At 50.2% G+C, this 13,595-nt stretch overlaps 1 protein-coding gene across 1 annotated transcript in view; it reads right to left on the bottom strand.

The window, feature by feature from the left end:
• The window catches only part of SH3RF3 (SH3 domain containing ring finger 3), a gene marked incomplete at its 3' end in the record, with an annotated part of 106,240 nt that overhangs the window by 17,260 nt on the left and 75,385 nt on the right, over positions 1 to 13,595 (bottom strand). The window contains exons 5-6 of the mRNA XM_077768545.1: positions 10,807 to 10,886; positions 121 to 291 (exon numbers count right to left, since the gene is read on the bottom strand). Coding sequence (XP_077624671.1) covers positions 121 to 291; positions 10,807 to 10,886 — 251 coding nt within the window. The remainder of the gene's footprint in view (positions 1 to 120; positions 292 to 10,806; positions 10,887 to 13,595) is intronic.

Genomic DNA, 13,595 nt, shown 5'->3' with positions numbered 1-13,595 from the left:
CTTCTGGACTGTGTGTTTTTGTCTTGCCCAGACCACAGCATGATATTCTGGTAGTAACCAGCTGCAGGGAAATGTGGGTAGTGTGTTCCCCACTCTCCCAGGCAGCAACACCTGCCTCACCTGGAGACGGGTGTCACGTAGTTTCCTGGGAACACCCCAGATAGCCCAGTCCTCAGGGATGTCCCTTTGAACCAGCCATCCTGACATTTCTCTAGGACGCGGTACATCTCACCCTTTCGCAGCTCCAGCTCGTCGTTCTTCTGGGGTTTGTAAGCATAGAGTGCCAGGTACCTATGGGCAGAAGAGCAGGGCCAAGGATAAATAATGGCTGGGATGGGTGGGTATAGGCTATCTTGCATCACCTGGGTAACAGGTGGGCTCATCTTTGGAGAAACCCAGCCTGATGCCTGTGGGGGTTTGTGCACACTGTGCCTGACCTACTCTTCATGATAAACCATGGTGCAGGGAACGGGGAGTACCCAGCACTGCTATCGCACACCTAGTGAACCAGGTCCTAAGAGATACATGCAGGGCGGATACAGACCTCTGCCTCTTGTGCCTAGAACCCAGGTCAACCCACAGCCCTGCAGTGGCTGACCCAGGCAGGCAGGAATGTGACACCACCTCCCAGTCCGACAGCTCAGTGATCCTCTGTGACTCATCCAAGGCTGAGGATATACCAGAGGATGTGCCAGAGCCAGATCATAGGTCTTTGAACCCCTCTTTCTTCTTCTATTCTGCACAGCATTTCTAAAGCCTGATGTTCTGAGCAAGAGAAAACCAAGAATGAAGCAGCAAGTATTGGACTGGGTTTCCTCATTCCATCTAACTGGGTCCATTCAATCAGTCTGAGCTGGAAGATACCTGCCTGGTCCATTTAATCAGTCTGAGTTGGAAGATACCTCAAAGGCCCCTTTAAAGAAAAGGCAGTCTACTTAGGGTATTCTTGGTTGCATTCGTCCTTGCAATATCTGTGCCATGGCTAATTATTTAAATTCTACTTTTCTTTTGAGCCTATCTGAAGACAAATGAAGAGCAAACTCAGTGGTATAAATCCTGGCCTAGGGTTTAAAAGTAGTGTCTGTAACAGCCCATGACCCTAATGACCCATATCACTAGGTATTTGATACCTCAATCTCCAACCCCACAGGGCACTTGCAAGGACTGGATACTTGTAAAATGCTTTGCTACTGTGGGTTTTTGGGTAAATTGGTTTTAAATTGATAGAGAGAACCATATCAGGCAACTATATTGTTCACAAGAGTCAGGAGGAAAGCTGATGAGGCTTTGGCTCATTAAGAGACGAAAGATGAATTATAAAGAAATACCATCTCTTGGATCTCCTACCAGGATGGGCAGCTACACGGGCATGCTGATCCTTCCCAGGACTATAGGCTCTAGGGGCTGGAGGAGAGTCACAGGTCTCTGGGGATCTGAGGCAGCTCACAGACCCCCAGAGGGCCCTTCTGACCCTGGGAAGGGCTTTCTCAGTATGCAAATACGGAAATAGACACGACTCACTCACTAGTGTTAAGGCCGGAAGAAAGGAGGCCCAAGTCTCAGAGTCTCAGAGGCCCAAGGAGGAGCATGCTAGAACAGAATGGGAACCTGTAAAGAGGTCTTGGTCCTAACATAAAGTAAGGTAAAATAAGGTAAAACAACATAAAACCTCCCATCCCTTTCTAATCCCTGACCCTATACACTGCAAGTTCCTCTGTTTCATTCAATTGAGGCCTTGGCTGGTTTATTTCTTCTCTTTACAGGTTGGCAGCCCCCCCTTCCCTTAGGGATAAAAGGATGGCTTACATCTTTATTTCTGTTTGAAAAGATAAGCATTGACAACTAGCAAGGACTCTGGGCTTCAGAGAGAATAAAGGAAGCCATCACTGGAGGGGACACTCTTGCCTGTCATGGGCAAAAAGATTCAGGTTTTTGACGCAATGCCCAGGTGACAAAGAGAACCCAGGATGTCATCTGTCTTTTTTCACATCTAATGACTCATAAGAGCTCTTTGATGATGACAGAGGAATGACCACAAACAGGAAAGTCATGTGACAACTGCATTTGCGCCAGGGACGCCAGGATGCCAATTAACCACTCAGGGGTGGCCTCATGTCGGGAGTTGCAGCTCGAGCTTGGGCAAGAGCAGGCTGAAAACTAGGGGAAAGGGGAAGAGCAGGCTGAGGCTGCAGGAAGCTTGTGAACAATGACAGGGATGCACGCCTTTTTGGGCTTGCTCTTAAGGAAAGGTAACTGAAGCATAAATCCTCTTTGTTTGCCTCATTCCATTTCTCTGTGATGTGAGAACAGTCTTTTTGATTCCATGGCCAGTGAATACATAGTGTCCAGGAGCACAGTGTCAAGCTGGGGGTGCTGGCTTCTTGGGTTGTGTGTGCCCACAATACAGACCTCAGCAAACAATCACGATGGCCAGGGAGGGAGGAACTGCATGCTGCCTTTGTTCCCTTTGCCCAGCAGGGGCGACAGGCACTGGACTCACATTGCCAGCTTGGCCAACAGGGTGGGGCACTCACATCTATATTTCACCCACTCCTGGGGACTGTGCAGAGCCTGGAGGCCCATGTGGAGTAGTGGTGCCATCACATGAGGCCCACAACTGGCCTGTGCCCCACCAGCTGCCTCCTCAATCTTCAGGCCTAGGAGGAGACCAAGTCCTGTGTGCCTTGGGCATGTCCTCCTCCTCACCCTGGATGACTGGCTGTCCAACGACTGGGCCAGTGGGCCATCACCTAGTGTCTTGGGGTTGCACTCCACGGTTTTATGTCCACTTGGGCACTGTCTGACAGAAGACCCCTTTTTCCAAAGACTGCTTTCATACACAGAGGTTCAAGGTTGGCTGAACTCCTCAAGGAGGACATCATGTTGGAGAGTTTAAATGCCTTCCTCTTCCACTCTCATCTCCCCACTTGTGGGGAGGAATCCTGAGCAATTGAATTTTCTTATGACAAGAAGTGACAGATGATCCTGTCCTCAGTTAGGATCCTGGTGAGAGGCAGCCACCTGCTACCCTGTGGCACATCGACTTCCTGAGTAGGGCAAGGGCCAGTGTGGAGGGAGCCTAGTCCAGCCCAGAGTAAGGAGACCACATGTGGGCATCTCTAGCTGGGGTTCCCAGAAAACCTTGACTCAGGGAAGCTCTACACCAAGGTGTCCCCCAAATATGCTAAATTTTCACTGACTTTCGCCTCTATCTGGGGTCTCATCTCTCACTCTGCTGTCCTCCACTCCCCACTACACTGTATGCTCCACAAGGGTAGAGATTTTTATCTGTTTTGTTCACTGCTCTACGCCCAGAACCAGAATGTGTCTGGCACATAGTATTCTCCTAATAAATACTTGTTAAAAGAAAAATAAAATAGAGGCTCTGGTTTTGAGACTAAGATGAAGACTGCTAAAGGAAAGTGTGTGTGTCTATGGGTGTATCTGCATGTGTGTGGGCATGTACTAGAAACTGTCTGATATAGCCCTAAAGTCGGCCAGCTGGCCTTGGACATAAAAACAAGCACAGAGGAAACAGGTACCAGTTTTCCTCATTCAGGAGGTCCATTCAGTATGGGGTTGAGGGTACTGTACAGGAGGGAATGGGCACCATGGGGAGGTAAGAAAGGGCAGAAAGGATGGGGCTGAAGTCTGAGGATATCTAAACAGTAAGGAGAGGGATAAAAAGGAGAAGCAGAGGGTGAACAATAGGACAAGATGGCAGAGATAGCTGAATCCAACCCAGAGAGAGCTGAGGTGCCCTGAAGAACCTGGATAGAGGGAAGCAAGCAGAGAAGGCAGTGAGCTGAGGGAGGAAAGGAAACAACTGAGGCACAAGGAATGTGAAGGGGTGAGAGGGGAGTCAAAGAGGGAAGTAAAAAGTGGAGTCAAAAAGCTTCTATTAACAGAGTTTCCAAACCAGATAGTCCAGCCCTTGTGGGGGGTGGTGGTCAAGGAGCCATCTAAACAGGGCCCTGTGTGTGGCCTAGACAAAGGTAGCTTTGATGGGGTGGGGGGACTCTCTTTTCTCCTCCACCTATCTTTGCAGCCCCTGGGGCCAGGGTGACTTCCGTGTGCCACCTGCACTGTCCATCTGCTCAGTGGAGTTTGAAGCTATGGATGGAGGGACACCTGCCCGATTGCAAGCTGGCCCTGGCAGAGGGAGGACAGACCCCAGGTGAGTGTGCAAGTTTCATGTTGGCACAGCAGCCCAAGGACCAGGACCTGAACCTGCCCACACCTGGCTCAGTGAGTGACGTCCATTAGCAACCAACCTCCACACTCCCATTTAAAAAGTAAAGCAATGTTACCAAGTGTGACAAACACCCCATGAACCATATGAAATGCTTGACAGTCATTTTTGTGATTCTGGGGGACTAGACATCAAATAATTGAAGGTTAATTGTCTTTAGGGAAGGAGCAGATTATCTTTCCCTCATTATTATGTTGAAGGATCCCTCAACATTTGAGGATCCCCATGCCATTTAGTGGAACAAAGACTTCACATTGACTTAGCACAAAAGGGGAGTTTCCATCCTTCCCCAACAAAATAAAAATGAAAAAAAAAATTAGATTATGAGTTTCAAGCCATCCTGATTAAGACTTTTAAGTTAGAAAAGTCTTCTTTCAAAATGCCATTTTTATTTTAGAGAAGCACAGACATGTGTCCTGGTGAAATAATAAAAGCAGGAAAATGTGCAACCTAGAAGTGAACATGGCTAAACACCATTGCCTAATCTGTCTGACTGGAGCAAGTGTGCAGGTCCACTGAGCGGGGACACCAGCACCTTCTGCACTGCCCGGAATCTCGTCCTCTGGCACAGGACCCGCTGAAAGACAGTGTCACTGAGGTTAGTTTGCAAACATAGACATAGAATTGGATTTTATGCTACATCATGCCCCTTCACAGGGGAGGTTTGGATTCTTAACAGTGGGAAGTCCTTTCATGGTTTCATGTATTCTACTAAAAAAAATGCTCCATGACACAGATACCCCTTGGGTGCTAACAATGGGCAGCACAAAGGGTGTCATTTCCAGGGATGCCATCACCTCCAAGGGAATGACATACCCTCCTCAAAACACAGCTCTAAACTCTAAATTGTCCTGCACAAATTCTAATTTTACCTTATTTATAAGCAGCTGATATCTGGGGGCCCTAAGGATAGCTGCACAGAGCTCCATGCCCACCACAGGCATGTGGACCACTGGCTAAGGAAGGACAGGGCAGAAGCACAGAGAAGTGGCATCTGCCAGGTGCCAACCTCTCCCAGGGCTTTGCCTAAGCCCCACATAAACTCTGAGGCTGGGATTACCCCTCATTTCACAGTTGAGGAAATGAATGCTCAGAAAGGTTGAGAATCTGTGTTTCTGCAACAAGTTAGAAGCAGTCGGAGCATTGTGGCCACCAGGACAGGGCAGAGCATTGTGAGAGGCTGTGGAGGAGGCTGGCAGGTCCTGCTGAGGTCGGCCTGGAGATGAGGCTGAGTTCCCGGGCCAGGAAGCCTTTGTGGCCCCCTGCATTGGGAGGTGTTGCACCGGTTTGCACTGGGGTACTGATGTACTTGCTCTCCTCATCTTTATTTCAAATTTGTGTTATTGATGAGTAATCTCTCCTCTGGTCTCAATCCTTCAAGTCTGGCCTCTAGGTGTGCGTTGCTGGGGGAACTGGAACGTAAATAAATCTGACTTCACCTTGAAAAATCTCTGCCCCTCCCACTTATTTTTCCTTTGGGTGCCTCAGAGAGAAAACCAAAAGCAGATGGCTCTGTAGGTCATTTTTCTGCACGTGGTGTCTGCAGATCTGGCATGTGGCTTGTGCTGGGGTGGGGCGCTGGCCTAGGGTGGGGGAATATGTCATTCAGTGTCTGGTTTCTTTAAGAATGACCCAAGAAAAAGCATGGATGGACCACACTTGAATGGAAGACAGTCCAACCCACTGTCAGCCTGATGCCTGCAGGCCTCCTGGTCCCTGCTTTATGCACCAGACAGCCACAGCAGTGCTATCTTGTCACTCCCTGTCCACCTCTGTCCCTTCTACTGACAGTCTCTGAGCGAGCTGGATAGCACCCTCTGTGCTCAGAGCTGCGAGCTGATCCTCACAGGGCCTACAGGGGCCTCGCAGGCCTGGCACAAAATAGGTAGTGCCTGCAGGGTCCTCTTCCCCATGGTTCCCAGGGCCCCATTCTCCTTACTCCTTCAAAAGGTCTCTTCAGCTCAAAATAAGTTCCCACAGGTGGCTCAGGGTCATCTCAAAAACATGTATAGTTCAGACAGGGACTGCTCCTCCAGGCCCCAAATTCACTCTGTGGATTCACACACAAAAGCTGGTACTAATATTTAAAAAAAATTAACAAAAGGTTGTGCCTGGGTAGCTCAGTTGGTTAAGTAGCCAACTTTGGCTCAGGTCATGATCTCACAGTCTCTGGGTTCAAGGCCTGTGTTGGGTTCTGTGCTGACACAGAGCCTGGAGCCTGCTGTAGATTCTGTGTCTCCCTCTCTCTCTCTGCCCCTGTCCCCCTCTCAAAAATGAATAAAATGTTAAAAAAATTTTTTTAAGCTGGTACTAAAAATAAGGCAATAGTAGGAGAATTTGGTTCCTTCTTCCCCACCGTCCTGTAGACCATATGGGGCTTTTAGGCTATAAGGTGCCCCCCTAACAGCCTGAAGCAGTCCTGCAAGTGTGAGCCGGGATGGAGGATCAGGCTCTATGCCCCCCTCTGGGTGCCTTTGGACGAATGGTGTCCACACAGAAGCAGCTGCCAGCTGTGGCCACTGTGCCTGGCATCAGGCTTTTACCAGCAGCCTATTGGATATTTCCGAGGACACCAATCACTCACCCATATTACTTGCTCATTTCTACAGCACGATGTTCACTTGTGTTAATTATCTACACAGTTCTCTTCAACTCTAATCAAGGAGTGAACTGAAGCATTTTTGTGCCTTCATTAATTTCACACCCTTTCTCTTCTATATGATGGTTTGCTCATGTTTCTTCTAGAATAAGTAAGTAAAAGATTCTGTGTGAAGTATTTGCTTCTGTTCTCCTAGATGCCAGGGTCACACTAGCTGATGTTAGCAAGACATGTGCCCACCGTTGATGGTTCCATTCAATGGATGCGTTCTGAATGACAGCCAGGTGCAGTCAGGTGGTAGAGGTGGCTGTCCCAGGAGCACCCACTCTGGGGAAGGGGGAGACAATACAGGTGCATGTCAGGGTCTGCACAGGATGCTATAGGGTCTGGGAGGAGCACTACCCATGCTCAGAAAACCAAGTCAGTCTTCCTGAAGGAGGTGGCTGAGCTGGGGAGGTGAGTCAATACAGGGCTGTGGACAGAGCTGACTCCTTGGGTGCAGATGCTCAGAGGGAGAGAACAGGGAGCATTTGGGGAACTTTCATGAGGCCATGCAGTGGCCAGCCCCTGATCCAGGCCTTCCAGTGGTCCTGATTTCCCAGGAAATGCAGGCAATTGGCACTCCATTATATGAGGCTGTACCAGCTGCAGCCCAATGTTGGGACCGTAGGGAAGGAAGGAGCTGGGAGTGGCTTGGCTGCCAGTCCTGTGTGGGGGCTGGCGTCCTTCTCACCCGGAGCTCACAGAAAACTTCTCTGCAGGGGCCTTTGGGCAGTGACCCACAAAGGGCAGTCCTGAGCCAGCGGCAAAAGCATCACTTGGGGACTTGTAGAGATGTACATTCTGGGGCCTCACTCCAGAGCTACTAGGGTAAGACCCAGCAATCTGGTTCAACAAGCCCTCCAGCTACTTCTGCTGCATTCTGAAGTTGAAGACCCACCTCTGTACTGGGTCTGGTGATGTCCAGCCAAGGTCCACACTCAAAGGCCATAGCACCATCCCCCAGAGTGGGCCATGGGCTGCTGATGGCTCACCACAGTGGCCCTCAGTGGTAATTTTCTGGCTATATGTAAGCGAACCCAAGACTGTGTCCCTTCCAGGGGTCACCTGAAGCCCACACAGGCTCAATACAGCTGGGGAAAGCTAATGTTCACATAGGGGCTCCAGAGTTACCCTGAGGATCACCAGGCTTCCCTTCCAGCACAGCTCAGCCCCAACTTCCTCACAGATGTGGCTCATGAAAGCAGCCACCAATGGGTCTCAGCCTGAGAGTCTGCTTCCAGGAAATTGAATGCAGACAAGGCTGCTGCTGCTGGGGGCCCTGCAGCCACCTGCATTCCCCTGGGCTTAACACTCACTCACAGGGACATGTCTTTCTGTCCACTGCAGGTGGTTCTGCCAGCATCTTTGCAAGTCCTCGACCCTGACTGCCAGGCTTTCTACTCTCCTCTAGAGAATTCCCTCAAGATGGTTCATTCTTCTGTTTTCCCCACATGCATTGCACACCATTCTGAAGTGCTGCTAACCCTCAGGCAGGGCTGCAGGTGGGGGCACCTTTTCCATTCCCTGAGGGCAGGTGCTATGACTGCCAGGAATCCCTGTCTGAGAGGTGGGGTGCTGCTACAGAAGGCTGGCTGGTGGGTTCACCTCCTCCTCCAGGCTTTTGCCCCCACCTCAGCAAGGACTTAGGTTACTGGGTCCTGGTGTACTAAACTCATACTGATCAAGCCTGTCACAGACGGAAGCCCAGAATCACCCTCTGTGTTACAGATCTATGGTGGGCCCTGGTCTGGTCACCAGTTCCTTTCCCAACATTATGGAACATGGTGGCTGCGTAGTCATTAGAAGGTAGGCTCAGCAACTTCTGAACCCTCAAGCCAAATGCAGGTGGGGTATCAAGGAGAATTACATCTGTGAGGTTGCCCCTATCACAAACAGATCTGGTGGGGACAGCTTCAAACCCCACACACACATCAGGTACAAAGTGGCAGCAAAGCTGCCTGCTGTCTCTTTGGGCTTCCTTTCCCCCGGTCTGCAGGCAACCCCAGTCCCTCCGCTCCAACCCCCCAGTCTTTCTATGGCCCCCACAATGAGACTCCCAGACCTCACAGGTGGCATGCATGTTGTCACACACTTCAGCAGACTCTTGGTTTTCCCCCAGGGATGAACCGTACCCATCTGTCTGTGGAAGTTTCCTTCCCAGATGGCGAGTTGCACTTGGGACCCTGAATGAGGCTCTCAGAATCCGATAGAGAGAGGGCAGAGGGCTAGGGACCACAGTGGCTTACTCATGTCTCAGGGCAGAGCAGGGACAGGAGAGAAAGGTCACTCTATGCCCTGTACCACATTAAAAAGCCCTCCACAAAATGGAAGATCTGTGCATGGTTTAAGCCTCCAGTCTGTATTCACAATTCTTAGGGAATAATGTTACTGGATGGAATTAATAACCTTTTGGGTCTCAAAGACAGAGCAGCTTTCTTGGTGGCTGACCTGATGTGTAAGAGCTGGGGGCTTTGGGCCAATACCAGAAGCCTCTATACCCAGGATGGGGAAGGTTTTGGTCATCAGAACATGTACAAAGTTAGAGAGCTGTGTGCCAGGCAATCATCTGTGGGGACACCTGGGACTTGTCCTTGAAGAGCTCACTGTGCCTTTCATTTGGGCAACCACATTAGGGCATAACAGTCTCCTGTGGATGCCAGTCAACTTCCTCAGGGACAGAGCCCTGCATCCAGTTCTTCAGGAAAAGCAACCCATCACTACCCATCCTGTCCTATGCCTCTTTGTCCCCAGGTTGGAGTGGAAGCCACTGGAGCTTATCTAGGACAGCAGGTCAGAAGAGCACGTCTTCTGTCCAGTGCTGGTGAAAACTTGAATTTCAGCCAGACACCTAAATGTAGCTCATTAATCTATATTCCCCTTAGGACACTAGGTACAAAATAAGTACATCTCAGTGTCCTTTTGTTTAGTTGGTTGTGGTAACAACGCAATCACAGCAGTGGCCAGATAAAGGGAGATGTTCAGGGTTTCCAATCTGCCATCAAGTAAAGACAAACATTTTGATTGGGTGTAAAGAGGTAGCTGAACATGTCCCAGGATATTTATGCCTCTAGGAGACCTTTTGAAGCTCAGTAACTTGCTTTTTCGAAAGGATTTTTTTTTTGGCCTGGAATACCTTTTGTTCTGCAACAATGCAGGTTTTAAGTGTCCCTTTGATATGCATCAGATCTGTGGAACATTCTATTTCACCATATTGTTTGCCAAATTCATATTCTCCACCTCAAAACATTCATTCAAGTAAGTGAGCTCATTGCCAAATAAAAGAGTAGAAGGCAGTCTAATTTTTCAGAACACCATTTAAATGGGGAATTTTTAAACTGCACGTATCTCTTAAGAGCTGTAATTTAACAAGAGCAAATCTTCTAAACAAGATAAGCAACTTGCTTCCTGGCAATGATTCATCTGGTTATATTTGGGGATGATATGCAGCTGCTATGACATAAGCTACCGTGACTGTAGGGCAGTTGTGGCTGTTCAAATATTGAGCTACTTTCTGAGCACTTGGTAACTAGCTACTGTCCCATGCTCACAAGACCACTTGTTGCTCTGGCTCCTCTGCCCTCCAGAGCCCACCAGCCCCCCAACACACACCTTCTCCATAGGCCTCCAGAGTCTTCTCCGTGCTATGGCTGGTCCTTTCCTGATTGGCCTGTGCCATCAAATATTTTGAATATCTCCCTGCTTATAAATGTTCTGGGGACACTGACATTGAAAGGACCAGCTAGACTTTGTTTTTCACACTCTCTTTTCTGCAGTATTACTGGATGTGCATAACTAGACTGACCAGCTGATAACACATTAGAAAATCCGATGGAAACCACAGGTTTATTTGCTAGCAGAGGTGGGAGGGAGGTGCTGAAGGCACAGGACCCCAAAAACATAAATGACAGCTCACACGTTGAGGGGCAGCTGGACTTTGGCAGCTGTGCCTTGCTGTTCAGCCACTGGGGTGGTTCCGGCCGAAGAGGAGGAGTCCTGGAAACACACAAGAGGAGACAGGAGTGAGTTGACAGGAGGCTCCTGCCCCAGGGAAGAAAAAGGCAAGGTCAGGCTGGAGTCCAGAGGCACCTGTCACTGACCTGACCCTCCAGCCTTCAAAATTCTCAGGATCCACTTGCCTGGGTGGTTTGTTAATAACTTTTTTTTCCAGCCCACTGAAGGGAGTTTGGCGGCCACTGACACCCTTCCAAGTGCCCTCTGGGAGAAGCTCAGAAAGTCACTCTTCAGGGTTGCATCTGTTGGGCAGCATCGCACTGTGTTTAACATGGAAGAAAGCAGTGGAGGGAGGCCTGTTTTTATTCTTAGAACTTGAATTACTTGTTCTTGTGCTTGTCAAAGAAAACCCAGATAAAACCTTTCATGTGACAAAGCACAAACTTACTTAAAAGCTGCATTCCCAGGAGCTGAAGATTAACCCTTAAGGAAAACTGGTCCTTTGGCAGTGACAGGGGACAGGCATCAGGAGAGCAAGCATCTCCCACATCAGACTCCAGGAGCTCAAGGCTCCAAGGGTTTATTATGTGGGGATATGGCTGCAGGGGTGGTCCACTTTGAGATGCTTCCTGTTTAGCCTGTGGTGCATGCTAACCCCCCTGAGGGAAGTAGTTAGGGCCAAGAGAGGGATCTGGGCCACACAATGATCTTGCTGAGGTGATTTCTGCAGCACAGAGAACCCCACAGACCCAGCCATAAGGGCAACACTATCCCCAGCCCTCCACAGAGCAGCACTCTTCTTCCTGGTCAGAGGTATCAGATGCAACAGGGAGTTAAACAATGTGCCCCCAAAAGAAATGCTCAAGCCGTAGCCCCTGGTATCTGTGAAAGTGACCTTGTTTAGAGTAAAGGTCTTTGCAGATACAGTATAAGGTAGGAATCCTGAGATGAAGTGATTCTTTATTACAGTGGGCCCTAATTCCAGTGACCGGTGTCCTTATAAGAGACAGAAGAGGAGAAGAGAGGCACCCAGAAGTTCCCTTGTGAAAATGGAGGCTGAGGCCAGAGTAATGTAGCCTGCCAACACCTTAACTTTGGACTTATGACCTCAGAACTGACAGAGAATAACTTCATGTGGCTTTGAGCCACCCAGTCTGTGGTACAGTTACAGCAGACCCAGGAGACTGACACAGATGGGGATGTCTAGGGGGATCTGGAGGAAGGTGGCATCCATGCCCTTCAAGGGAGCCAGGGTTCTCCTCCCTTCCTTGGAGGGTCCCTTCTAGGCTCCCCACCCAGGGACAGGACAGGGATCCTGAAGACAACTGGATGCAGATGAACAGGGAGACAGGCAGGCTTGAGCAGACCCCTCAGGAGCTGCTAGTGCCTTGGCAGAGGCGGGGTCGGGGGAGCAGGCTCCATGGGGGCTGCCATGGCTCTGGCTGGCAACAATGGACATGTCACCATGTGTGGTCCTCAGATGGGTGAAGGTCACTAGAAGTGGAAATTACAAAGATGTAATGAGAGATGCACCTGGCACACGTTCCAGGCAGGCAGAACAACCCTAACAGTCAAGTGACCACCACATCCCTTGCTTGCTTGCATGGAGGGGTGAGGGGGGCATATCTCCTCAACTCACTGAGTAGTTCTGACCTTGCTCAGCTCCACGTGCTACTGGCAGCCTGCTGCTACCTCTCTAGGCAGTCGGCTTCCCTCCTGTACCAGGGACCAGGAAAGGTGCCAGAGACCACAGCACATCCACAACCTCTAACAAGGCAGAAAGGCTACTTCTTTTTAGACAACGGGGCGCCTGGCAGAATGAGAACATGCAGGCGGGAGCACATCTTCCCCTGCGTCTCCCAGGTAACTCCAGGTCTCAAAGGACTTCCTACTCCTGTGAGAGGGAACTTGGAGTTTCAAAGGCAGCCCCTCCACAGATTGGGTCCCTGTGGTTGACTCACAGATGCCACATTTTTAGAGTGCTGTGTGGGAGTGGGGCTGAACGAAAGGAGACTTCTGCCTGCTCATCATACATGCCTTCCCTCGGAAGGGAGACAGAGACTATCAAGACTGAAGATTGTTTCTCTTTGGGATAGTTGCTGGTGGAGTTCACTGCAGCTGGCCAGACCATCCTCCACAGAGCTTCAGTCAGGAGCCAGAGAGTGCCCTCCATGGGGGTGGCCACCTGGCTCCAGGTAACCCGGAGTATGGAGGACCCACAGCTCTCCTTGTATGGTCATGGGAGAAAGGTCAGGGCCCTTTACTCACTCACTGTGGCAGGTATGGGGCAGCAGTGGCATTAAACTGGAGGTAGTTGGCAGATGTCGGGGCACGTGTCCAGTGGGCAGTTCCTCAGCTGAGCAAGGTCACAATTGGTGAGTTAGTGGGGAATGTCCCCCTTGCCCATCATGCAGGCAGGACAGTGTGATGGGTAGTCAAGTTGTAGGGCTGTTCTGCCTGGGTGGGTGATGTTCCAGGTGCTTACTGACCTCTGCTGATCACCTCACTTGTCAGGACTGGCTCAGGGCACAAACACACCCTCTGACCCCAGTATGGGGCTCACACAGTGGGAGATAAGCATTGCACATGTCATGATAGATGTGGGGGTCCTGGAAAATGCATACTGCAGGTACATCACCTGGGGGCTGTGGCCAGATGGGGCTTCTGTAAGCAGTAGGCAGCCCTGTTTGGTGAGGGTTGGGCAGGCGAAGGAGGAGCACAGAGGCCTGCCCAGCAAAAGCTGAGAGAAGC

The sequence above is a fragment of the Crocuta crocuta genome, unplaced genomic scaffold, assembly GCF_008692635.1.
Source record: "Crocuta crocuta isolate KB4526 unplaced genomic scaffold, BGI_CrCroc_1.0 scaffold788, whole genome shotgun sequence".
In the NCBI taxonomy this organism is placed as follows: Eukaryota; Metazoa; Chordata; class Mammalia; order Carnivora; family Hyaenidae; genus Crocuta; species Crocuta crocuta.
The sequence above is the reverse complement of the archived record's forward strand: the minus strand, read 5'-3'. Positions and strand labels throughout refer to the sequence as shown.